Consider the following 25,425-nt stretch of genomic DNA (forward strand, 5'->3'; position numbering starts at 1 on the left):
TTTTTAAACATCGCCCCTGTGAAGGAAGAAGCTGCAGATGGGGAATATCGAGACCCGGGTGAACGGGAGGGGTGGCGGGGGCCGAGCAGGGGCTGCCCACCACCAGGTCAGAGCACATTGCACGCGGCCGCGCTGGAGCGTTTGAGGAAACGGAGCTTTTGTTTGCATGGAGGTTTGGGGAATTTCTCTGCCTCTCTATATGGAGACGGGCCGGGCGCTCAGTCGTGCTGCTTTTCCTGCTCCAGTCACCCAAAAGCACAGGGCAGATTTCTGTGGCTGGTCACCCTGAAAAGAGCCAGTCTGACTGGCTTGCCCGCAGCCCCGGCTGAGCCAGGCAGGAAAACCCGCCGGTTTCAACAACTGCACGTAACAGTTTAAAAACCAAAAAAAAAAAAAAAAAAGATCATGAATAAAAAAAGGGCAAAACGAGTCGTATAAACCCGCGACAGGGAAGGAGCTGCTCAGCTACATCGTTCCCAAAGATGCCCGTTGAGTCATTTCATCGGAAAAGCATCCCGGTTTCTGCGGAGCAGAGGCAGAAGGAGCGGCGGGCTGGGAGCTGTGCTGCCGGCAGATCTGGTAGGTATCATCCCTGTCCTGATGGAAGCAGCCGTGCGTTTCGGCACCTTATTTGGCTATTGCTGCTTGTACGGAGCGAGGACTTCTTGCAAACAGTGGGAAGAGCCCCGGGGTTGCTTGGCTGCCTCTGGCGCGAGAGCCTCGCCGGTGCCTTTTTGACCTTGCTTTGCGTCTCGGCCGAGCATTGGAGATCCCGCTGCCCGCCTCTCCGCACACCCACCGCCGAGCAGCGGCGCTGGGAGGAAAGGAGAGCCCCGGGGACGGCAGTGCCTGGCCCCGGCCGGGACGGAGAGGGCAGAGAGAGCGGCTTGCCCCGTCCTCAGGGAAAGAGAAACTCCACAAATGGTTTTAAGAGCGCAAGGAACCAGCAGCCTCTACCCCACGGCGTGCAATCAGCTGTACTAAAAGGTTACCAGCTTCGGCGGAGCCGTATTGAATTGCATCAGCTGGGAAGCTTGTCCAAACCCTTTGGGTCGAGAGTAACCCTTTCTATTTATCGCCCTATTGTTTTACGCTGGAAGAACACCGAGATACAATCTGTGAAAGCTTTATTGTTACAGACCAGCTTTCCCCTGCCCTCCCAAGCCGTCACCCTGTAAATTATGCTCCAGCTTCTAAGTTTGGGGGGATGAGGCGGGGGTTACATTGACCGGGATTAAGGCCCCAGGGGGATTTGGTGGGGGAGGTCAATCTGCTGCCCGTCCGCCCGCCGTTTGGGGCAGCGTTACCCAATTTCCCTCTGGCAGCATCGGCCACGTTAGCCCAAATCCTCCGCGCTGTTTATGTGTAAAACCTGGCTTACTCTGCCCAGACCAACTTTGGGAAAGCTTTTATTCATGTCTATGGGAAAACAGAGGAACAGCCCTGTATAAATATCTCCATTGTAACAGCAAAAGTGAAAAGGTGGCAAGGTATCATCCCCATTAAGAGGTTTTTGTTGCCTTCACGCCAGCAAAGGACATGAGAACGGTGCTCGTGGAGAAAGCTCCGCGCTGGCAGAGCCATCCCCGAGGCTGCCGGGAAGGACACGGCTTTCACGGGACACGGCTTCCCATCGCCCGGCACGGTGCGGGATACATCCTGCCCGCCGCCACCGACCACCGCGCTGGACCTCGCAGCGCAGCTCCTCCCGTGTGACGGGTTTTCAGGAAGCCCGGTTGCCTTGGCGGGATGTATGTATCATTGGGTGGAGGGCTACAGGAAGCGGATAATATTTTTTTTTTTTTCTCTCCATTTGTGCCGGCTCAGACTCTTATTTAGAGACAGTTCCTATTTCCTAGATTCACAGATGATAAGGATGGAGGGGGTCAGCACATCGCCCAGCCTCAGCGCGGGCACGGCGCGGGCCGTGGGCTGCGACGCTAAGGTAAGGGGTTTGCCTGACGGGAGACGTTTTGCTTATGAATTAGGGGCTTTTCAATGGGCACTCTTAAAAAAAAAAAACCAAACCCTGACGCAGCAGGGGGGGAAGGCTGCCGCGGAAAGGCGCCCACAGCATCCACGCGTGTTTGGGACACGGAGCTTCCACCGGCCCTAGAGGACGCTCTCCGGGCCGGCTCTGGAGCTCCCCTCTCCGCCCGCCCCGGGACCGCCGACCACCGCGCCGGGCCGGGCCGAGCCGGGCCGGGCCGGGCCGAGCCGAGCCGAGCCGAGCCAGGCCGAGCCGAGCCAGGCCGAGCCGAGCCGAGCCGAGCCGGGCCGGGCAAAGCCGAGCCGAGCCGAGCCGGGCCGCCCCCCGGCGAGTCCCGGATGTTGGAGCGGCCCCCGCTTGCTCCGTCCTTCGCTTCCATAAAAGGCCAAGGGGCCCGGCGGCGCGGGGCGCGTTTTTCCTTTAATTATTATCCCCCTCCTCCTCCTCCCCCTCCTCCCTCTCCTCCTCCTCCCTCTCCTCCTCCTCCCTCTCCTCCTCCTCCCTCTCCTCCTCCTCCTCCTCCTCCTCCTCCTCCCCCCTCTCCCCGCCCGCCCCTTCTCCTCCCGCGGCGGCCCCGCAGGCAGCGGCTGGGGGGCGGCGGGGCAGCGCTGCACCCCCCGATCCCGCCCCACCGCGCCCCCATCCCACCCCCCGGGCGCGGAGGCGGGCTGTGCCGAGCCCAGCCGAGCCCAGCCGAGCCGTGCCGGCGGGCGGGCGGGCGGGCGGTGAGGCGCGGCTGGCGGCGCAGGAGGCCGGGGCCATGGCGCTGGACGGGATCCGCATGCCGGACGGCTGCTACGCCGACGGGACGTGGGAGCTGAGCGTCCATGTCACCGACCTGGGCCGCGACGTCACCCTGCGGGTCACCGGCGAGATCCACATCGGCGGCGTCATGCTGCGCCTCGTCGAGAAGCTCGGTGAGTCCCCCGGCACCCCCCACCCAGCCAGCACCCTGCCCCGCCATCCTCCCGGCACCCTGCCCCAGTGCAGTGCTTCAGCGCCCAGCACCCAGCACCCTGCCGCGTTGCTGTGCCCCAGCGCCCAGCATCCTGCCCCAGGGCTGTGCTCCAGCACCCTGCCCCGGTACTCAGGACCCTGCCCCAGTGCTGTGCTCCAGCACCCTGCCCCGGTACTCAGGACCCTGCCCCAGTGCTGTGCTCCAGCACCCTGTCCCGGTACTCAGGACCCTGCCCTAGTGCTGTGCTCCAGCACCCAGCCCCAGCACCCAGGACCCTGCCCCAGTGCTGTGCTTCAGCACCCAGCACCCTGCCCCAGCACCCTGCCCCAGTGCTGTGCTCCAGCACCCTGCCCCGGTACTCAGGACCCTGCCCTAGTGCTGTGCTCCAGCACCCTGCCCCGGTACTCAGGACCCTGCCCTAGTGCTGTGCTCCAGCACCCAGCCCCAGCACCCAGGACCCTGCCTCAGTGCTGTGTTTCAGCACTCAGCACCCTGCCCCAGCACCCTGCCCCAGTGCTGTGCTTCAGCACCCTGCACCAGCACCCAGCACCCTGCCCCGGTACTGTGCTTTCACTCCCAGCACCCTGCCCCTCAGCACCCTGCCTGCCCTAGGACCCTACCCCAGCACCCCAGCCCCGGGCTGCCCCTCTCCCCCATGCACCCTTCCGTGCTCTTCCCTAGCAGCTCCCACTCCGCCGGCCCAGCAGGGCCCCCCCAGCCCCGGCACCCCCATGCGCCCAGCCAGCACCCCGCGCTGCCGCCTCCTAACCGCCTCGGGCCCGACCCAGCCCAGCTTGGACACCCCGGGGCCGCTTTGCCTCTGGCGGGGCCTCAGCCCCCGTCGCCGGCTGCTTTGCACCCCGGATTTTGCGCAGAGCCTGGAAACGTCTTCACTTACGGGGTGGGAGGGGTGGGGGGATTTTTATGGGTGCTCTCCAGTTCACAGAAAAATTTAATTCGCAAGTTGTCGCTGGCTCTGCGCTGCTTTGGATGAGGAAAGCGCCTCCGAGGGCCCTTTTGCGAGCACGGGGTGCTTAACGGGGTGGCATGGGCGAGGGGGGAGTGGGGCTTGGGAGCGGGGACACCACGGTGTCCAGTGGCTTTGGGTGCGTACCTGGACAAAGAGCCCGTTTGTCTGGGACGCATGGGAACGCGCGGCCGAAGCCGCCGGGATGGCTTTGTGATGGAGGAGCCAGCTTGGGCGCGCTCCCTGCCGAAAGCGAGCGCCCCGACCCGCCGGCCATGGGGAGCTCTGCCCCGCCAAACCTCCCTCTGGTCTTTTTATCAGCTCTTTATGGCTCGGCCGGGTTTGCTCGACGGTATAGTCCGGGCTGATGACTGTAATTGTGCAAATAAAATATTAATTGCGAGGTCCCCGCACGTGCCTGCGGCTGTGGGAGTAGCGGAGCTGTCAGCTGCGCCTTGCAGGTCCCGGTTCAACGCAAAGCCCTCGTGCGGCTTTAAAAATACCATCTTCCACCACGCTTAGGTTTTGATTTATTAATTATCTGAAGTTAAAGGAAGGAAGAGACGGATATAAATACGCTTGTTTCAAAAGGAAGCAAGCGCTCGCATCAAAGGGTCTCGTGCTGGAGATAGCCTTGACTCTCCGAAAACTTGATTTTTTTTGTTGTTTATTTGTTTTGTGATTTTTCTGCTGGAGCTGCAGAAAGATTTGCTGAAGTTGAGCACTCAGTGGCTAGGGAGAAAAAATAACAGCTTTCTAGAAATGCTAAAAAGTCACCCCCTTGATCACGAATGAATAAGCGATGCTCCCCTCGGTTTTGAGCTGGGCTGGGAGATGCCGAAGCAAAGTCGGGGCCGACCCGTGTGCCGAAAGCCGGGCGCGTGCGTGGGGACGAAGCCCAGCAAAGACCTAAATTAGCACCTGACGTAATGCATTCCCCCCCAAATGTGTTTGCCCGGATCCTCTCCACTTGTTAAATTAGGGATTGTATTAGAGGGAAGGAATGCAGCGGCCGCAGCGCTGGCCCCGGCGGGGGGGAGCGGGGATGGTGCTCCCCTGGGGGCTCAGCCCCAATGCCCCCCTCCCCGGGACGGCCGGGACCCACGGATATCTCCGGCTGTTGCCTTCCCTTTCCCCTTGGCTTTTGTCACCGAGCCAAGCTATACGTATTTAGTTCCTTTTAATCTTCCTGCGTGTCAGCTCTTCCAGCCCTCTCATTATTTTTATGGCTCTTCTTTGAGCTCTTGCCAGCTTGTCAGGGTCGGGTTTAGCAGAGCGGGGTGGGACGGGACTCGCTTCTCGCCCTCGTGTGCCTCCTCAATGCCCTCCTTCATCCAGCCTCTGCCGCTGCTTCGTCTCTAGATATATTAATTTTGCAATTTTTCCGTGTTGAAACCCTTTCCCTGCATTTTTAACCTGTCCCTCCCCGTCGTCCTACTGTCCCTGCCGGTGTTTGTTTCCCTTTTTTAACAACTCGCAGCGTTAAAAAAAAAAATTCATCTTTTGCAAAGCAGATTTTTTGCTGTGAGTTTTAAGGAAATGTCTTAAAACTAAAGTTTCCTTGCAGCTCTGGGATCCCCTATGGACTGCTCCCCTTGCTCGTCGTGGGGGGAGGAAGGAAGGGGGGGCCGTGCCTTGGGCAGGGGTTTGCCGGCTCCATTGGGACAAACCTCCCGTAGGCTTCGTGCTGCCAAAGGGCAGGGAAAGCAGATTTTTGTGGCCTGCCCAGAGTTTCACTGAAGCTTAGGGCATCGCCGTGAATTTGCAGCAGACCAGCCCCGCTCTGGTTGTAGGATGCTGGTAGAAGCTCTTCAACCATTAGCGAGCGGAGGGGAAAAATGCCTTCCCTCCTCCCCGCAGTGAGGGGAGCTTGGAAAAGGGGAAAAAAAATCTAGATTTACACTAGTATTTTCTGATGTTTGTAGGAGAAAACGATCGCAGTAAACAGCCCTTTGCCTTGGAGAGGGCTGGGGTGCACGGGGATGCGTGCTGGGATGCCATGCTCGGAGCAGGAACGCAGGGAAGTCTCTGCTCCCTAATCGCAAGGCTGCAGGTATCAGTAAATCTTGTTGAGTCGGTCCTTGCCTGCGCAGAGCGGCTGCGGTCGGGCTGTTTGGGAATAGGCAATTAAAATCTGTCACTAAAGCAGGCAGGGATTGGAAGAAACCCAAGCGGCAGACAGGGATTCTGGTTACTCAAGTGAATTGCAGTGACCTGTTCGCTCCCCTGTTATTTATCACTCCGCTGGATTAAGCCACTTCGTTAATTGAGCCGTGCCGTGTGCTTGGCAGAGTCATCTCTGAAAAACAGGCAAAAAAACCTGCTGAGGTTTTAAGAGCAGTAGTATTTAGTTGGTCTGTGCGGGTTGGGGTCTGTACTGGAAACTCCTGGTGCTCACCCGGGGGTTTTTTAGGAATTTTGCCACTATTGACTTACAAACAAAAAAATGAGGCTTAAAATCACAGGGAGCAGAGGAAGGAAGGAAGTGAACGCAGGTTATTGTTGTTGTCAACTTAAGGCTGTTTTAAACACATGCAAGAAAAAGAACCCTGCTTTTTTGAAATACAGTTGGGAGGAGCTTTGTGGGATATACGTTAAAGGCAGGATTGCCTTTGGGGGATGCCGTGTACGGTACTGGGAATAACAGAATAGCTGACAGAAACAGGGAAGGGGGGACAAATGGTGGCTGGCAGAGGAATGGCTTAAGACAGATGACCTAAATGTGCACTGAGCAGATTCAGAAAGTCCGTGGATAGAAGTTTTGCCGTGGAAATGCAGATTTCTGTCGAGGTTTCTTTTGCAGGCAGTATGTGCGTGGCAGCCGGCTCCAGCTGCGGGGGCTCGCTGGGAGCGCTGGGGGAGGACTGAGCACCTTTAGGGGTTTGTACCTGAAGAAAATAGTTGAGTGAATGGAAAAAAAAAAAGGCAGCTGGGTTTGGAATTACGATAGTCCTTCTGGACCGAAAGGCGTTAACGCTTGCTGCATCGCCCGGCCAAGGCGGGAGGACGGCTCGTGGCGTGGCGGCACCTCCGTTTTATCGAGCCAGGGTGGGCGCACGGGCTGCACCGGGGATAAATATCAAAGCAACCCCCTGCCCTTGATAGAGGGCGGCTGATAACGGTGGGCAGTGATGACATCTTCTAAGGCCTTGGGGTTTTTTGTGACTCACGTCTTCAATAAGGGTTTGGGCAACTGGTTTAAACTCCATTGTTCCCCTTGGCAGCTCCTCCGCTATCTCCTTTCCATCGCTTGGGAGAGGGCGGGATGTCACCTGAGGACCGGCACAGCAGTTGTCACATGCAGAGTGTTTTGTTTTAGGTGACAGAGCACGTCGAGCTCTTTCTTTTGCTGGTTTTAGCCTGCAAATGTGTCTGGGGTTCACCCGAGGGGCTCTGTTCACCATCGAATGGACTCTGCCCGTGTTATTTTGCCAGTGACTTCAGCTGTACTCTTTACAAGATCGATTGACAATATTAGTGTTCTGCCTGTAAAGTCTTTTTCTTAATGGACCCCGTAAAGGGTTATGAATAAAACACCAAGAAAAGCGCAGCGTCATTGATTTCCCCAGGTTTGTGTTTGAGGTTTTGCAGTGCTTATAAATGCTTCGAGCCATCCTGAGACTTGCTGGGGAAATTCTTTGCCTTGAAACTGGAATGAACTCTTTGAAGCAGCTTAAGGCTGTGTAAGAGAAATGCAGGGTCCTTGCCCCAGCCCATTTCTATTGCAAGCACAAGGCAGGATGAGTCTGCAGTGCTGTCTTGAAGGTGACTTGCTCCTTTTGCTTTGGACTTCTCCAAGGACACTTGGGTAGGGGCTCACTGGGTGACCGCGTGTGCTTTGCTGTTAGAGGAGGCAAGAGAAATGATTGGAGGCTAAAATAAAATAAAGGAAGGGGTTTTATTGTAGCCACGCTTTCCAAAAATACTTATTTGAGCATCAGTGCTTGGTGTCTGGAGTATGGTCGGGGCATTTCTCCGGTCCGTGCCACCAGGATGACAGCTGAGCATCTTCATTTGCAAGACCTGCAGATGCTCGTCTGGCCGTCAGTTGTCGAGCGAGACGAGACGGATGTTTTGCTTCAAAATCAGCGCTCGGTCACTCCTCAATATTGCTTTTCAAGTACATGGCGTTCACGAGAGGACTCTGAGTGCCATTTAATATGGCCGGGAGGCTTGCGAGAAGCTGTTTGTATTCCCTTTGAGGCGGGGTGGTGAGTGGTTGTCTCAAGTAACGTGATAAATGGTGACGGTGTTTGCTGCTGAGGGCAGCTCGGGCTGCTGTGGTTTGGGCAGGCGGGACTCCTCCGGCGTTCCACGCTGACCCCGCTCCAGATTTCCCCGGTAAACCTCATCCCAGGCTTTTAAACAGCAAAACTTGCACAGCCAGTGGGAGGTGGGGCGGTGAGCACAGAGGCAGGGGGGATCTGGGGGGAGCTGGCATGCTGCGGAGCACAAAAGTCCTCCTGCTCCAGAAACGTGCGGGGTTTTTGGGCCATTTTGCGGTGGAAGTGGTACCCTGGAAGCTGCCCGACGCTGCCCAGCAGGGATGCTCCCAGCAGAGATGCTCCCGCTTCAGCAGCATCTTCAAGGAGACCCACGGAGCTGCTAACGTGCCCTGCATTTACATATTGCCACTTGATTAATATCTTTGCTAGTGACCTGTGCAGAATCCTCGTCCTCCAAATAACACATTTTTAATGACATTTAAGTGAGAATATGCAAGTGCCTATTACCACAGACACTCTCCGGCCATGCACGTTGATCCGTGCGGGGCTGGCTCTTCACTTTACATCCAACTTTTGACTCCAGGAAGCTTCTACGTAGGCCCACACCAAATTGCAGGATCGTGGCTCAAATAACGTCCTCTTTGTTAGCCTAAGTGGAATATTCATCTGAACTGCCAATGACTAGAGGAATTCGGGGTGGGGGTACGTAAAAGCCGTACGCAGGCAGCTCCAAGCTGCGGTCACGGCAATTAATATTTCTACCCAGAGCGGCGACGACTCTTTAGAAGCAAAATTGTAATTTTTTCACTACAAGCCATCCACTTTGGCTTGAAAGAGCCCGGCCGATGACACAGATCCCAGTCGGAGGGGGAAGCGAGCGGGGTGGGAGGCGGCGGCGGCGTTCCCGCGAATACCAGAGCCTGGGTTTGTCGTACCACAGACAGGAAATTGTTGGGTTTGCTGCTCCCACCCAGCCCAAATCAGTAGTTTCCTCTCCCAGCTCCCTCAGGTTTCGATTTGACGTAAGGCGTGCGGGGAAGCCGGCGTGGGGAGCTGCACTCGCCACGCTCGTGTCACTCCGAGCGAGCTAAAATAGAAATCATCACATTCACACACTTCCCCCTTTTTTTTTTCCCCCTATCTTTTTTTCCCCCCGTAGCCATCCTTTCCTTTTCCCCACCCTTCTCCATCAGGGCTTGCATTTTACCCAGGCATCTGTCCGAGTCTCTCTCAACCATATAAAAACCCAAACAAATTGTACTCAAAATCGTTTAATATTTCCAGATAGAAGGCAAATGTCTCCAGGTGTTCCCTGGCAGAGATTTCTGATCCCTCTTTCTGTGCTGTTACACGTGCGATGGTTGCATTCGTAGCAGGCACCATCCTCCTCTGGGTAGCAGCGTAAAATCGTGCCTCACCTCTGATTTTTGGTTTAGAAACATGGCATTTGGTAGTCGTCAGTTTGCAGCTTGCAGACCGCTGTGGGTGTGTGAGCAACTTCTTGCAACCCCGCTATGGGACATTATAAAACGCAAACCAGGAACCTGAGTTTTAACCCTTGGTCTCTGATTCTTGTTGCGGGGAGGGAAGGAGTGTGAATAACCGCACGAAATTGTGGATGTAGGGAGTGTTTGCTGAGTTGGGAAAGAGAAGAGGGAGTGTTTGCACTGCAAACTTCAGTCCTTTCAACATCACCGGTGACACTGCCACTGCGAGCTCCTATTTTGGGTGTTTGGGGGGTTATTTTTTTTTATGGTGGTGGTTTTTCTTACAGGCAAGGGGAAGGAAGGAGATCTACGGAGCTCGTGGCACACCGACTTCAGCCCAGCGTCCAGCCCTGGGCATGCTTGGGGGGGAAAAGTCTCGTATTGTTAAAACCTCCTAAAGAAGATGCATTTCTTTGTTCTTGTTCTGAAATGTGAATTAACCGATAGTTTAGAAAGGGGCAGAGAAACAAAACCGAGCAAAACTTCTCAGCTGGTGGGATTCGGTTCTGAATGTTCTCGGTGGCTTTCAGGGTTTTTCAGGTGTTATAATTCGGAAAAATACTGAGAACCCCAAATTCCTGCCGGATGGAGAAATAACGAGTTTGAGCAGAGTTGCAGTAACTTAATTTTCTTGGCCAGGTTTGCTTTTTGCACATTGCTCCGGTTTCGGTTGTCCAGGCTGGAGCTTCCGCTGCATAGAACTGGTGGGACAGGGGAAGAGAAATGCCCAGCAAACCAGAGGAAAGCTTTTTTATTTTCTTTTGTATTTTTGGAGAACTGTGCTGCTCGGCTTTTCTTGCGCTCACCCATTCTCCAGCAAGTTTGCAGCAGCTCTGGGTGCAGCTCGCACTCGGTGGCCATTCCAATGTAAACCTCAGTCGGGAGCTGGGTGCACGGCATGGTCCCTCTCCTGCAGACCGGGTGGGATCTTGGGAGACCTCCAATTTTCAGTAAAACGTGGCTGAATTTGGACAACAGGTTGAGAACAGTGTTGGGAGGGGGTGCGTGGAGGCAAACAGGCACACCAGCAGTTGCATAAACCCTCCCCTTTATAACCTCGGGTGGTTTTTAGCTTGCAGAACAACTAGACAGCAACCAAAAATTCATCTTGCCAATTATTACATTTTAAATCTCTTACCAGCCGATTATACGTTGTTTGTTTGGTGGTTGTTTTCTTTCTTTTCCCCCTCCTCCCTGCAGGCGTATGTACTTTGGGAAGGGTTAATTGCCGAAACTCCAAATTCAATTAGAAAGTCTGCGTTTTATGAAATTGCCTGGAAAGAGCTATATTGCTGTCTTGCTGAGCTTCCCTTCCTCGCTGATGATACACAGAGCTTTGCTCCACACGACGTCCGGCTCGAGAGCCGTCTGCGGCAGAAATTGTCTTCTCCGCCACCCTACGGCTTTTGTGCCTGAGCTTGGTCGTGTGATGGGTGAGGTGGACCCAAGCTCAAGGTTAGAGGTCTTAAAGCCCTTTAAAAGCGTGTTGCGTGCATCAATGAGCTTGGGCTAACTTATACAGAAATAAATAAGAAAAATGGCAGGGTTTCATCCTTTCCCTGTGGCATCTCCCCATAGCTCTGCAAAGGACCGAGGGGAGAGACCAGCTTCACCCCAAATCTTGCTTTGCCCCAGGAGCTCATTCCGCAAGACGTGCAAGGGAGGGCTGGTGGCACGCGAAGCGCTTTTGGCTGCTGTCCCTGCCAGGGAGGGATGAGGCTCCTTCCCCATGGCTTGTGCTCTGCCCGGGGGGATGCGCTGTGGGTGAAACGCAGAAGGTTTGGTGTCCCTCTCTTGCAGACCAGGATCCCACCTGGTCTGCAGGAGAGGGACCAGCGCTGGCTTGCCGGTTTGGTGTGGGGTGAGGCTGCCCGAGGCATCGCGACGGTTGCAAACCTCACTTTCCGGGGGACTAAGCTTTTATCAGAGAATAACCATCGTTAAGGCGCACTTGGGCAATTGCCTGGCAAGACTGCAGCTTCAGATGAGAAGTTGGGAATTCAGGTTGGCCCTTCGGTCCTCTTTTATCCGCCGTATGCATCCGTCCCGCCAAACGTCCTCTGGCTCCGTTGTCGGGTATGATGTCTTTTTGGCAGAGACCGGCTCAGTTATGCCTTGCACGTTCATTGGGGATGAGTCAGGATTGCAGACTGCTGGCACCGTCACCCTGGGGCACTTTTCCTTTTTGGTGAGGGAAGGGGAAGTGTGATACACGGCTGGAGGGTGAGGGAGCACCAGGGCTGGTAGTCAAGGCAGTTGAGTGCTCCCCGGAGAAGTGGTTTTCCTTCCTTCCTTCCTCTGCTGCTGTGTTTCTGTCTGATGCTTCCTATTTTGTGCTGGATGAATCATGGAAACCGTGCTCCTTAATTGAGTTTTCTGCCATTTGTCGTGATTCCGTCGGAGGCAGGGAGCGGGCAGTGAAAGCCTCCTCTGGAGGGGGGCTTGATAAGTGGGGGGAAACACTCGGCAAAATCAGGCTGTGAAGATCCCGTTTTTAAAAAAAAAACATTAAAAAAAAAAAAATCCACCCTTGCTTTCCTTTATTCCCTCCCATAGAAAAGTGAGCAAGCCAAATGGCTGTGGGGTGCTGGTGCGAGGATGTAAAGCCAGCCGGCTCGGCGCTTGCAAAGACCTTGCTGAGCTGATCGGTGCTGGTTAGCGGGGGGTGTTGGGGAGCCGAGGTGGCCCCGGCTTTCGGCTCCTCCGGAAGGTGTCCTGACATTTCAGCTGGGTTCAGCATCCCTGCAAGACTGCTCTCCCTGCTCGGGGCTTCAAACAGGGCTGGGTATGGGTGCACAGAGCAGGGGAGCAGCTCGGAGAAACCCATAGACCTCCTGCTGCAATAGATGCTGAGAAATAAAATAGATTGTATATATATATATATGTATGTCTGCTGAATTTATGTGTAAAAACGTCATAAAAGTGTGTAGGAACCTCTAGGGCAAACACCGTATGCTGGGTTCACAGCTTGTGGTACAGATCGCCTGTGCCTTTTGCGTTTGGGGGATAGCATCAGAGGTGTAAAGCAAATTTAAAGGGGGTTTTGCTGTTCTTTCCGCAGGTCAGTGGCATCCATTCAGGGCAAAGGTGCTTGTCGGTGTGGTCGGCATGAGATAAATCATTTCAGCCCTAGGAGGAGGGAGTATTTGTGTTTCAGTACTAGCAGTGCAAGTAGTAGATACTGCCGTGGCATCTTAATGAATTAAATTTCCAAGTGCTAGTTGAGTAATCCTATTAACACTGAAAAGAGCTTCCTTCCTAGAGTTTACTTTAATAATAATAATAATAATAATAATAAAGTAACTTTCAGGCTCGTCAGGATTAGCTCTTCTCCCCAAAGCCTGTGTGCGGACCTGGCTCCGGCAGAGATGCTTGAAGGCAGGCGAGTGCGGAGGAGCAAAACCCTGAGCTGCCAGGAGCAGCGTTTCGGGGCCATTTGGGTTCGACGTATCAGCCTGGTGCTTCTGCAGAGATGCTTATCAATGGCGTGGGCTTGTACGGCGCCCGCACGTGGATTCTAAAACACCACCGATGATTTAGAAACCAAGCAGTGACATTTCATGGGGGCTTTTGCCTCGTTGCTGGGCTGGTGGCATGGTGGGCTCGTCAGGAGGAGGGTTTGGTTTTGAGCGACAAAAAGATTGACCGCTGCATTTTTTTGTCACCTCTTCGGCGCTTCAGTTACCGTCCCTGCCCCGGCAAGATGTGGGCTTGCCCTTGTAAACCTCACTTATAAACCCAATAAAAGGATGCTGCTTTTTCCAGCAGTGCAGCAGCACGTTCCCTCATCAGCGGAAGACACTCCATAATTTTCCTGAGCAAGAACGCATTGAACATCTGCATTCAGCGTTGTGTCCTGATGTGCTCAGTGTCCTCCACAGGTTTGGGTTTTTTTTTTTCTCCTCCGTCTTTTTTTCATTGTTCTTGAATAGCTCTCTGCGACTACACGGCGTGCTTTGACGTCAGGATTTCGCAGCGGTGAACCACGCGTGGCCCCGGCACGCCGGGACAAGAGGGAGGTCTCCTGCGCTGGGTCACGCTCACGGGAATCACAGAGTTGGGAACAAGGCTGCTTTTGTCCTTCTTTTTTTTTTTTTTTTTTTTTTTTTTTTTAACAATATGTCAAACTATTTTTCATGCAAGAAATGGTCATTTAAATTTAAATTCCAGCACAGATCCGCCCTGTTTTGGACACCTCCGTAGGTGTGTTTAGATGTTCTCCTGAACATTTGTTCTCCTGAAGACAAAGTAGGATAAAATAGTGGTGATAGCTGCCCGTGGTGGTAGGTACAGGAGAATTTGAGGTACCACTTTGTATTTACCCATGGGTAAAAGCCCTTCTGCAGGTAGTTGCTGCAGAGTGGCTGCTGTACACTGTATTTTTCATAGCATGAATTTCATAGCTATTCTTCATTTCTAGCATTTTTCATAGCATTTTTCATTATGGGGCAGGTGATTAAAACCCCTTATTAAGTCTTATTAGTACCAAGAGCATCAGATTGTCGTGGCTACAGCTTTATTACAGCAGTCTGATAAACATTTAATGGGATGTTTATCTCTGTGTTTCAAAGTATAATTTTTCAAGTGTCGTGCCCAGAGGCTGGAAGGATTTTTGTTCCATTTTGAACTTTGCTCTGCAATTAAATCCCCTTTGGGGGGTGGAGGGGGGTCTACTCCAACACACACCATACCCCAAAAGACTCAAATCCACACGAAAAAAGTAGATTCTGCCCCAAGACGGCGACCGTGTCAGCCAGCAATACACATCAGCATTTCTGTTGGACTCAAGATAAATGAAAAACAGCTCTGTTTTTAATTTTTTTTTTTCCGTAATTGTCCTGGAAGGAGTGGCTTTGGCCTGTTTGAAGGAATCTGGGTTTAAAGAGGTCAGCGCAAGCAGCGAGGCGGCGATGTCCCGTCCCTCCCCGTAGGGAGCAATGGGTTCAGATATATAGATAAGTGTGTGTGTATATATATATACACCCGTAAAATATGGGCACAGCTTTGTGTGTGTATGTGTACACGCACATAGCTGTACCCGTATTTTTTTATATATATAAATTTATATATATAAATATAAATTTGTATTTTATATATAAAAATAAATACATAGATGAATACATAGAAAAATATATTTTTGCATATATTTTTTAAAATGCTGGCTTGGCTTTTTTTGCCATATTGTTGACTGCGACGATGTTAGCCTAAAATGGCATTGTAGGGTCGCAGCGGGTCCACGGGCCAGCGTTGCAGCCTGGGCACCTCTATCTCATGAAATCCCAATCCCTGCAGAGGTTGGGAGGACTTTTCAAAGCAAGCGATGATCTTGCAGCTCTCCCCAGCAAACCGCGGGGGTCTGGATCCGAGCCGCAGATGCAGAAGCCAATCCCTGCACCAGCGTCCGCAGGTGGGGGAAGGAAACGCAGCGGTATTTAATGGTTGTATCGGTAGTTTCTGAAAAGTAAATAATATTAATGACCATGAGAGCAGGCGCTGGCTGGAGCAGGACCTTCAGCAGCGCTCTCGGCTGTAAAACGCGTCTTTATTCTTGCCCTACCCCGGTGCCTCTGTCCTGCTCCATGCACCCAATTAGCCTTTTTTTTTGGTATTTCTGAATGTTTCGGGAACATTTGCAATAGCCCCTGATTTTTTGCGTGACGCGAAGATAATGCCTTCAGACGGCAGTGGCACACGCTGCTCGATATTACGTGGAAAAGGAAAACCTACCAAAGCAACCACATGAGGTGCAACGATTTTTGGTGTCGTTCAGGGGTTTTTTTTCCCTCCCCTCTTTTTAACTTTTAGTCTGAAATCTCTCTCCTTTTCAAGTCGTCAGATACTTCTGCCTTGCTTTCCACGCACGGTGGCCATGCGGGGCATCCCGAGGGGACAGGAGGGCGACCGGGGAGGGTGCATCCTCTCCCATCGAGCTCGCCCAGGACACACGGGGCACTCCCCACCTATTTATTGCTGGAGGTCTCTTTGCCTTTGAAGGAGTTTTTCTTCCCCGCCGGTTTTCCAAGAGGGGTGTGTAACCAGCCAACACCCAGCCTCTGGCTTGGAGAGCCCCTGGCCGCTCCTCGGGGCTTGCGAGCGCTGGATTAATGCGTTATCAGCAGGTATTTGAGCTGAAAGGTACTTTAATCTCCCAGCTGCCTCTCGAGCTGCCTGCAGTCAGAGTTTTAAATGTGCTGTCCACATCTGTATTTTTTTCAATAAAATGTGTGTTGCATATTAATTAAAAAAAAAAAAAGAAATGCAACCCACTGTGGGTTTTTTTTTTTTATTCTGTGCTTATAAAAACCCTCGACCAATTTCAGCCCATCTGCACCAAACTCATAGAAAAGCTGGAAAGTTGTTGGTTTGTTTTTTTTTTTTCCCTCAGTCAATTACCAAGTACAAAAATCACTTTTTGCGAGAGGAAATGCTTGGCTTGTGAGTTGGTTTCAGTCCTTGCACCGTATCTTTTATATATATAGCATTTATATATATATGTGTGTCTGTATAAACATATGTGTGTGTATAGATGACACACGTGCATATATATTTTATTTAATATAGATTTTGTGTGTGTATATATTATATATGCATAGATTTTATGTGTGTGTGTATATTATATACGCATAGATTTTGTGTGTATATATATTATATACGCATAGATTTTATATATGTGTATATATATGATGTAAATGTGTATATATGTACATTTATATACGTAATACTTTTGTGTGTGTGTATATATAGATCAGTTTGAGGTATTGTGTGGGTAATGGAAAGGTGTTTTGCTACCCCAATTTCCCGAGCGTGACTAGACCCCAGCAGGAATAATCATCGTTGAAGGCACCCCTGGTGCACGCTCACCGCTGGGGAAGAGCCAGGACCGGGGAGGGCTGCTGTGCTAATTCTGCTCCTGTGGAAAAACAACCAGGGGGATGGATGGGCTTTGGTTGTGCCGTGTTTTGTACCGCAGGAGGATGATCCTTCCATATTGCTCCCCCGGGAAGGCTGAAGACTTGAATCCGTTGCTCTAAAAGCCATCGCTTATAATTAAGAAATGAACTGAAACTGCTTTGGCTGCATCCGCCGCCCCTCCTAAGGTGAAGAGCATTGCAGGGAAACCAGCTTCAGCTGCAAATCTCTGTTTCCAAAAATCAAACAAAAAACGTGACGCAAACCCGACAGGCTTGCCGAAGCTCCCTACGTACCTCCTCAAGCTTATGCAGGAGCTTTCTAATAATCTGCCTCCGATGTTAAGGTGATGGAGGTGTTCGTAGGCTCTCTGCTGTCCGACGGATTTAATCGGGGCTGTGGGTGCGAAAGGGGATCTGGTGCTGCCCCGCGGGAGCCTTTCCCAGAGGTGGAACCCACCGCTGCTGGAGATTCCTGCTCTCCAAATATCAATCTAATGGGGTTTAACCGTGTGCCAGGGAGGCGGGGGGGAGGGAAAGAGGTTTAGTCGGTCATATCGGGGCTCTTTTGTTCTGAGCGGTGCATGGAAGGAGGGCCCATCTGCAATAGGGGATATCCTGAAATAACAAGGCAAATACAGTGTTTATGTAACGCCGGAGACTTGTATACTATTGCTAGTAAGTCATAAGCTCGCACAGAGAGCCTGCCAAGTGACGGTAACGCTTCTGAAGAAGGGAGGTTCAATAGCCGCTGCAGAAGCGGAGCAGAAAAGGGCCTTTTAAAATCCACGGATGGGCAGAGGGAAAGAGTTTGGAGCAGCCGGCTCCTGGGTTAAATGGGCCATCAGGCAGAGCGGATGGGGCTGCCCCGATCTTCTCTGCACTTCACCAAAAGTTGGCTTTGTTGCTTAAATGGTAGCTGTGTACGTGTGTATCCGTGCAGGAGCAAGCCCAGAATTAAAATTCACTTTGGGTGCATCTCAGTGAAGACTTATTTTCTGCTACTTGAATTCTAGATGTGTATTTAGTGGTAGCTGCGGGAATAAAAATCTGCAATTGTAATTATGCTGGACAAGCGGGTGCGATGTGACTGCGGCGAGGTACCGGCATGAATTGAAAGCTAAGGGTGTTTAAGATGTAAAACACTTTATTGAGCAGCTCTTCATCTTTTCTCGTAATGTTCTGTCCTCGCAGAGGTCTCTGCAGCCATCTGGGTGATTTAAGATGCCTCTTGCATTTGCAGGACTGTCTGAACAGCTTTTCAAGGTGGACAGCAAGTTTGCTCCGTGGGTTTTGCTGTACAAAATGTCCTCAGCATCACCCGTGCTGCGTCTCTGCCTCTTGGCACAGTTTTGGGAAGCAAATGCAAAACCAGGTTCTTCCTCCAAAAAAAATCACAGCTGGGTGTGATTTTTTTTTTTTTTTTTTTTTTAGGAAGAACCTGGTTTTGTATTTGCCTCCCGGGCTCCTGGCAGCTGAGGTTTCGGTTCAGGCTCCGCGGGGAGGTGGAGGAAGCGGGGAGCAGGGATTATTTTTGATGCCGGGAAGGAAGCGCCGTGCTTCCCTTTCCCGCAGGCGCTGCTGCTGGGGCTGGGTTCCCGGAGCTCCCTGTCCCCGACCCGTGCTCCAGCTGATGCCGACGGCTCCAGCCTCCACATCTCCGCAGCCCGCCGGGCTGCCCCGCAGCCTTCGCCTGGCCGGTTCCTTGCCTGGAAGGGGAGCACTGATGGCAACGATTTGGTGTGACCCTAGCAAATGTGTACAGCTCATTTCCAGGAATCCCTCTCTGCTCTCCTTTGCCCAAGATGACCATGATGGGAAGATGCTTTTTTATTGCACTTGAGGACACCTAAGTCCTGGTGGCTCTGGTGTTCCTCTCCCCCTGCCATGCCATAAGCAGGAATCAGCCTGATTTAGACTCACATGGGTGGATTTTCCCATCCCACTGTACCAGCCTGTTTCTTTTCCTATTTGCTTTGATTGAGACGCTGATGAACGCTTGCTGGCTCTGACCATTTCTGCTTCTCTGCGTGACAGCGTTGCCGTAAGGCTGGTAGATTCGTGGCTGGAAATAGCAGCTCAGGGATGTGCAAGTAGCATTTAGCAGCTCAGAGGGGCTTCTGGATCTGCAAACAGCTCCGGTGAGATTTGCAGCGTGGCTTTGGACCTGTAGTAACCTTTTGAATTCGAGGTCTGGGATCTCTAAAATGAGTTTGCAGCACTCGGAGACTTACCCGGGCTCTCAGCTTGCTTTCCATAAATACAAAGGGCCCAGTCCTGCGACTGAGAGTAGTAAATGGGAAAAGACTGAGCTGAAATAATAAGCCTTGTCATAAAGCCGTAACCCTGACGAATCAGTAACTCATGAATTGGGACCCTGGTGAAGATTTATAAACCTTTGATCAGATTTAACCAGGCGGTTGGCATTCCCCAGCGTGCAGGGATTGCTCCAAGCCCTGGGTCACACCAGCTGCCTTGCAAAGCACCGAAGGTTTCTTGTCAACATGTTAAACTCAACACCACGAGTCAGCTGCTAAACGTTTGCCAAGCTCTTTTATATATAACTACCCCGTGGGGCAGCCACAGACCTTTACCTTTCTGGCCATAGCCAACATCTCACTGTTAATTCAAAGTGTTAATTGCTCTCCGGCCGAAAGACGATGCTGTGCATATTTGTGCCATGGCCTGAAAGGTTAATCTGCAGCGTAAACCCAAATCCCCTTCTGTTAGGCATAAATGTTAGTGATTCAAAATGCCTTTTATTTTTTCTCCCCCCAGACTTTCAGTGCCAATTGGTTCAGCTTTCAGTAGGGCAGAAGTTGGACTTCATTACCAAAGTCCATTGTAATGATTTCTCAGATTTTTTTGAGAGTAGCCAAGGCTTGTGCAAGTTTGCATGCTTTTCTATATTTGGTTTTGTTTAATTTGATTGTACAAAGCTGTTGAAAAGTCTAGCTGAACATTTTGACTTTCTGGCTGCATGATTATGCCATTATACCAGGAGTTCAAAGAAAAAAAAGCTTCTGCTGGCTTTTCTCAGTAACTCTGAGATCGAGATCCCATTTTCAGATAGGGACAGCAAAAACTTTGTTTGTCACACTGTTCTCATCTTGATTAAGTTCAGACGTGGCTCACGGGGATAGTCTTCGTGATGTCTGTCCTGGAGCGTGTTCCTCGGTGCCTTCAGCCCGTTTGGTGGTGTGTCTGCTGGGGCTTCGCCCCTGGACTCTGCTGGGTTCGCCCCTGCTTTCCGGCTGGTGCCCCGCCACGCACGAGCATCGATGCCGAAGGACGGAGGAAGGAGCTGTTGCCGTAAAAGTCAGCTGGCAGTTTTAATTTGGCTTAAACTGATGCTTCGTGTTGGGAATCCGGGATCTGAGGAGGATCTGGAGCTGAAAATGGATTATTTTATTACCAGTGCCTTAACCTGGAAAAGTGCCTTGCTTTCAAGCTTCTTTTTTTATTATGAAAATTAAAACAATCCTCATACAAAGCCCATAAGCTCAAAACTTACTGGTAACTCTATCATTTGCAATAGCGAGTGCAGAAGTCACCCTGTAACTTGTCCTGCAGCCTCTTGAGGTTCTCGTGTGCTTGCCCAGATGACATCCTGCGGAAACGTTTGGTTTTTCCTTTGAAATGAGAGCTTTGGCTGTCGCCGTCGATGCTGACACACCCCCCGGTCAGTATTTTTGGAGATGGAGGGTTTAGGCTAAGCAGAGCTTTACAAAATGCAGCTGCAGTGTCTGGATCATTCCCTCCCCATCTCCTTCCCTTTCTCCTGCGTGGTGGGGGGACATTGCACCGTTAAGGCCGGTCGGTGGTTGTCGGACTGGAAGATGCTCTGCAGGAATGGCAGGGGGCTGTGAGGAGAGCAGAGCAGGTGTTAGCAAAAAATATTGTGGGTGTTAGGGAAAATATTGCATAGTGGCTGTCTTTGGGAGTTATCACCATGCTTTGCTTCCCCAAATGCTTTCCAACCTGGACGTGACCTTCAAAGACCCCATGGTTACATCCCTGCTGGAAGGAGACGTGGCTGTTGGGTTTTGCTCTGTTGTTCCTTTGGGAAGTAACTTTTAGTTTAATTTAGGAATTTTCCAGTTTCGTTTGTAGAAACTGAAAGGCCTGGAGAAGACGCGGTGTTGAATTCTTCTTGCAGGCCTCCTTCTAGTTCTGCGTTCTGTGTGTGCCCAGGTGGCTGGACTCCCCTTCGGGTAGCGCAGGTGTCCTACGTGGTGGGGATGGGGAAACCCAAGAATTGATAGTTAACCTAAAAAGCTGTGCAAAACCCCTCCCAGGGAAGGTGTCAGGTTGTTCATGAGCCCCTTGGCTTCATGCTCCAGCCTCATTGCTGGCAGGCTGAGTGATCCACGGACACGTCGTGTCTCACCTTTATTCCTCTTGGGTTCTTTCCTACTTTTATCTCCAAGGTGGCTTCTGGATGCTATGGGGTACAAGCACTTATTTGTATCTGAAAAGGGCTGCCGGCATTTTTGGATCGATAGCCGCTTCTCGGTTAAATGCATTTAAACTTCTGCTTTTGTCTTTTGAAGGCTAATTCTGGTCGCGGTTTTAACTGGTAAAATAATTTCCTTGTTCTAGATGTCAAGAAAGACTGGTCGGATCACGCGCTGTGGTGGGAAAAGAAGAAAACTTGGCTCCTTAAAACGCACTGGACGTTGGACAAATACGGGATACAGGCTGATGCCAAGCTCCAGTTCACACCTCAGCACAAGCTGCTTCGCCTTCAGCTGCCCAACATGAAGTACGTCAAGGTGAAAGTCAACTTCTCGGACAGGGTCTTCAAGGCGGTTTCTGACATCTGCAAAACGTTCAGTAAGTAGCGAGTGCCGAAAGCTGCCAGTGGGGAGGTTGTCGTTTGGTTTAGCTCCTGCCTCTCCTTCGGCGCGTGTGCTCATCTCATAAATTTACTGAATTGATGGTATTTTCCAGCTTCAAACACCCAACAGTCACCTGGGCATCGAGCAGCCCAGACATCCGCTCTTTTTCCCTTGCAAATCTAATCTTTTACGTGCAAATACTTAAATAAGGGGACCGATCGTACCACAAGTGTAAGAAGAAACACGTTTTCTGTGCTGAATTCTGTTTCATAGCAAGGCTGTTCTCGGTTTTGTCTTAGGCGAGGCAGTAGCAGCCCTGCTTTATGTTAAAGCTGCTGGTGTTGGGTCATCATTTTTTCTGCAAATTTATGTGCTAGATGAAAAACAAACCCTGAAATAGGAAACCTGCCAGCTCCGAGGGTTCTCTTCCAGTGGAAAATCATATTAGAGATTAAGTGATGATGCTTCGCTCTAAAACTGTCTGGTGAAGGGAAAGAACCGAGTCTCCCTCTTTCTTCCCCAACTTCTCTTCACGCTCCTTTCCCTTGTTGAGAAGAAGCCTGGGAAGAAAGGGTGGATCATTTCCTACCAGGTACACAGGGCATGTCTCAGGCTGCTGCTTTTATGCATCACTTTTTACCCATCTTCACAAATTTCTCATCCCAGAAGCTGGTGCTTCTTTCCCCCCCCCCCAAAAAAAAACCCCAAGAGATGGTAACTCCGCTCCGAGGAACTCAAAGTGCTCGGCGTGGGCTCCATACCGATGTCCTTCCCAGTTGCTCCCCTCCAAAAGGAGCCTGCAACCTGACCTCGGCCGTAGTAAATCTATTTCTACTCTCAAAAAGCAGCTAGGGTTACTCTTGGCTGACCCAGTTGTTTCGTGCGGCAGGAAGAGCTCAGCCGTACGTGCGGTGTTACAGCATGGCCTCCAGCGCATCTGCGGTTAGGTTGGTATATATAGCCAATTACAAATCTTTGCTATTTTTTCCTGGTTTCTTTTTTTTTTTTAAATATAAATATTGGGCAATTTCTCCTTAAAATAGAAAAGGCTTAGCCAGCATTATTTCCCAGTCGATTTTGCTTCTCCCCTGTCTCCGATTGCCGTTTTTAGTGCCGTGCTAGACAGAGAGGTCACAGGCATCCGCTTGGTTGCTGATGAATCTTTCTAGCAGTGAGTCACATCAGGAAATTCTGATACAGTTAATCACGTAACAAGAGATCTTTCACTGACGCCACAGAGCAGTCAGAACCTTACATGGGCCTGAAGCAGCTATTTATTCAACTCGAGGGCTCTCAGCGTATTTATGAACAAATCAGCAGAATAATGCTAATATTTAAAGATGTGGAAGGGGAAAAAGCCGCTCGGATAGCTGCAGCCCAGCTGTGGTAGGAGCTCTCTGCAGCAAGCAGAGGGGACACATCTGTCGAGGGTGGTTCTGACTTTCCTTCCATGGCATCTGGCGTGCTGAAATAAAGGTTCCTGATTTTGGGGAAAGCGGGCTTTTTGCTGGAAACTTCACTCTCCTTTTAGTGCCTCTTACCAGCCTGAGCTGTTTGAGGATGGATGGAAACCTCATGGCTGAATACAGCGATTAAATCTCGTTTAGCCCTGGTCTTTGTGTTTACCGGGAGCCAGATGTTCGGCAGAGCTACGGAGAAGACGGCCACATCGGCTCAACATCAGCTCGAGGGAAGGGGGGACTGGGATGCGGAGAGGTGCGATGCTGGAGCTGGAGGGGCTGGGAAGCTCTTCCCTGGATCGCAGAGGTATTTGGACACCTATATGATACAGATATAATAGGTGTATTTATATAGATATAATAGGTGTATTAGATATAGATCTAATAGGTGTATTTGGGCACGTGTAATACATAGGTGGATATATAACAGGTGTATTTGGGTACCTATTATACATAGGTGTATATATAACAGGTGTGTTTGGACACCTATTATACATAGGTGTATATATAACAGGTGTATTTGGGCACCTGTTATACATAGGTGTATATAGAATAGGTGTATTTGGACACCTATTATACATAGATTTATATCATAAATATAATAGGTGCCCAAATACAGCTATTATAGCTATATTATATAGGTGTCCAAATACCTCTGCAGTCCAGGGAAGAGCTTCCCAGTGGCATGACATATATATATATATTCGTATTTATTTATTTTTTTATATATATATCTAATATATAGGAACCAAGAGCTCCCTGGGGCAAACACCAAATGGCTCCATGCAAATCCCGGTCACGGCCTGTCCTTTCTTCCTCTGTGTGTGACCTTGGTGCTGTGCCGTGGGTCAGACATGTCCTCAAGCGCGGGGTCCCGGCGTCGAGCACTGACGGAGGCAGCAGCTAATCTCGGCCGGGAGGTCACGCGCTTGCCGGGCGAGAGGGCCTGCTGCTTTCTGGCGTGCAAAATCATCCCAGGGGTGTCATGCTGAATTTGCACAGGGTGTTTCGTTCCTGGAAGGCATGGGGAATATCTGCCCGCACCTCGGTGCCCGCGGCGGCTTGCCAAAAATTAGAGGGGCTGTAGGGTGGTGGGGTCGTCCTGGCTCCCTGCGGCAGCCCGGGGACCTTGCATTTTCCTTTTCCTCCAACACAACCCTCTCTTGGGGTTGCAGACCATGCTATAACACTTTCCCAACCCGCCTGTTTCCCCCCCCCTTTTTTTTTTCCCCCTACGTTAGTGTTTATGCTGCTCCATTTTTCTCCGTTACCTTTTCCTGCCCTCTGCAGCATCTCTGCACAGGTTGGCTGCAGAGAGCACTCGTACCCCATATTAATCACGCTAATTGTCTCCCCAAGGAAAACTGAGTAGATATTTCAAGGCAGAAAGGGAAGGAAGTAGTCCCTGCTCTAGCAGCATAGCTCTTGTCTCTGCAAATCCCTTGATTTATAAAGTTAGGGTCCGGCGTGGCCTGGACCATTGTCCAGCTGACAGAACTGTGCTTGTGAGTTGCTCATATTTTAGCTATAACTGTTTGCTGTCTTTGCCCCCGGACCATTTAATTACACACTTCAGTAATTTTAGCATATGGCATGATTAATGAGTAATTTAAGTAATTCCTCACGTTGCCGGGACTCTGGCTGGTTGCATTTATAAAATCCTCTATACGCAAAGCAGGACCACACTTGGGTGAATTATTTGGGGTTGTGCCTTTTCTTCTATTCCCTTTAAACGGTACCCAGAGGTGTCACCGTTGCAGTATGTGGTTGCTTTTTAAAGAAAAATCTCTGTTCTTGTGCAGAGTGAAGTTATTGCAAAGGGGCTGGGGCTCCCCGGGGGCAGCCCGGAGGTGGCTGTGGGAAGACGCTGGAGCCACTCACACATCCCTCAGCTTTCTTGGAGGTCGTGCGAAGCCGGAAAAAAACCCAATCTCATTCCCAGTCGCTGGGTTGCAGCCTCTCAATTCCCACAGCAACCGGTCGGGAGGGTTAACGGCACGGATTGACCCTGCCTGCAGTAGGAGCAGGCAGGAGCAGGCAGGAGGAGAGGAGCAGGGCGGTGGATGGGATGGGCAGCCCTCACCGAAGGGTGGCCTGGAAGCCTGCCCGGGAGCAGCTGCTGGCAGGCGGCACCGGCCTGAAGGGCCAGCTTTGATCTGCAATTAAAGACCAGAGAAAGAGAAAGTAAAACTTCACTTTTTTTTTTTTTTTTTTGGAGCAGCAGGGGTTTGTGCTGCCTGCCTGAGCGGCAGCGGGGTGCGGAGGTTGGGGTGGGGTGCTGCCTGCGGGGCTCCCACGTGCCCCCCTCCTCTCGTCGTCCCACCAGGGAGATATTTCTGCCCAGCAGACAGCCCATCAAATACACAAATGCAATTTGATGTGGCTGCAATCAACACTTTATTGGGGTGGGTGGGAGTATCCTCCTTGGGAAGTGGGGTTTGGGGAGCTAGGAGATGTGGCTGCATTGCAAAGCTCCCGCTAACCCATCATCCTACGTAACAACGAGCAGAAAAATCCTCTTTTCCTCCACAACGGCTTCATTTGATTCCAGGACAGCGAACGCCTTGCATTTGCTCACGCCCTTGAGC

At 51.4% G+C, this 25,425-nt stretch overlaps 1 protein-coding gene and 1 long non-coding RNA gene across 3 annotated transcripts in view; both read left to right on the forward strand.

Moving 5' to 3' along the window:
• The first annotated feature begins 787 nt into the window (after nt 1–787).
• Nucleotides 788–2,009, forward strand: LOC140652667 (uncharacterized). Its single transcript, XR_012042904.1, has 3 exons — nt 788–987; nt 1,532–1,751; nt 1,860–2,009. It is a non-coding gene; the product is annotated as an uncharacterized lncRNA (long non-coding RNA).
• A 524-nt stretch (nt 2,010–2,533) lies between these two features.
• FERMT2 (FERM domain containing kindlin 2) overlaps nt 2,534–25,425 on the forward strand; it is a 51,586-nt gene continuing 28,694 nt past the window's right edge. The window contains exons 1-2 of one of the 2 annotated variants that reach the window (XM_072863729.1): nt 2,534–2,907; nt 21,139–21,372. In XM_072863729.1, coding sequence (XP_072719830.1) covers nt 2,751–2,907; nt 21,139–21,372 — 391 coding nt within the window. In that variant the 5' untranslated portion in view covers nt 2,534–2,750. The remainder of the gene's footprint in view (nt 2,908–21,138; nt 21,373–25,425) is intronic. The other variant, XM_072863730.1, reaches the window with a different exon arrangement.

Source organism: Ciconia boyciana, chromosome 6 (assembly GCF_034638445.1).
Source record: "Ciconia boyciana chromosome 6, ASM3463844v1, whole genome shotgun sequence".
Taxonomy (NCBI): domain Eukaryota; kingdom Metazoa; phylum Chordata; class Aves; order Ciconiiformes; family Ciconiidae; genus Ciconia; species Ciconia boyciana.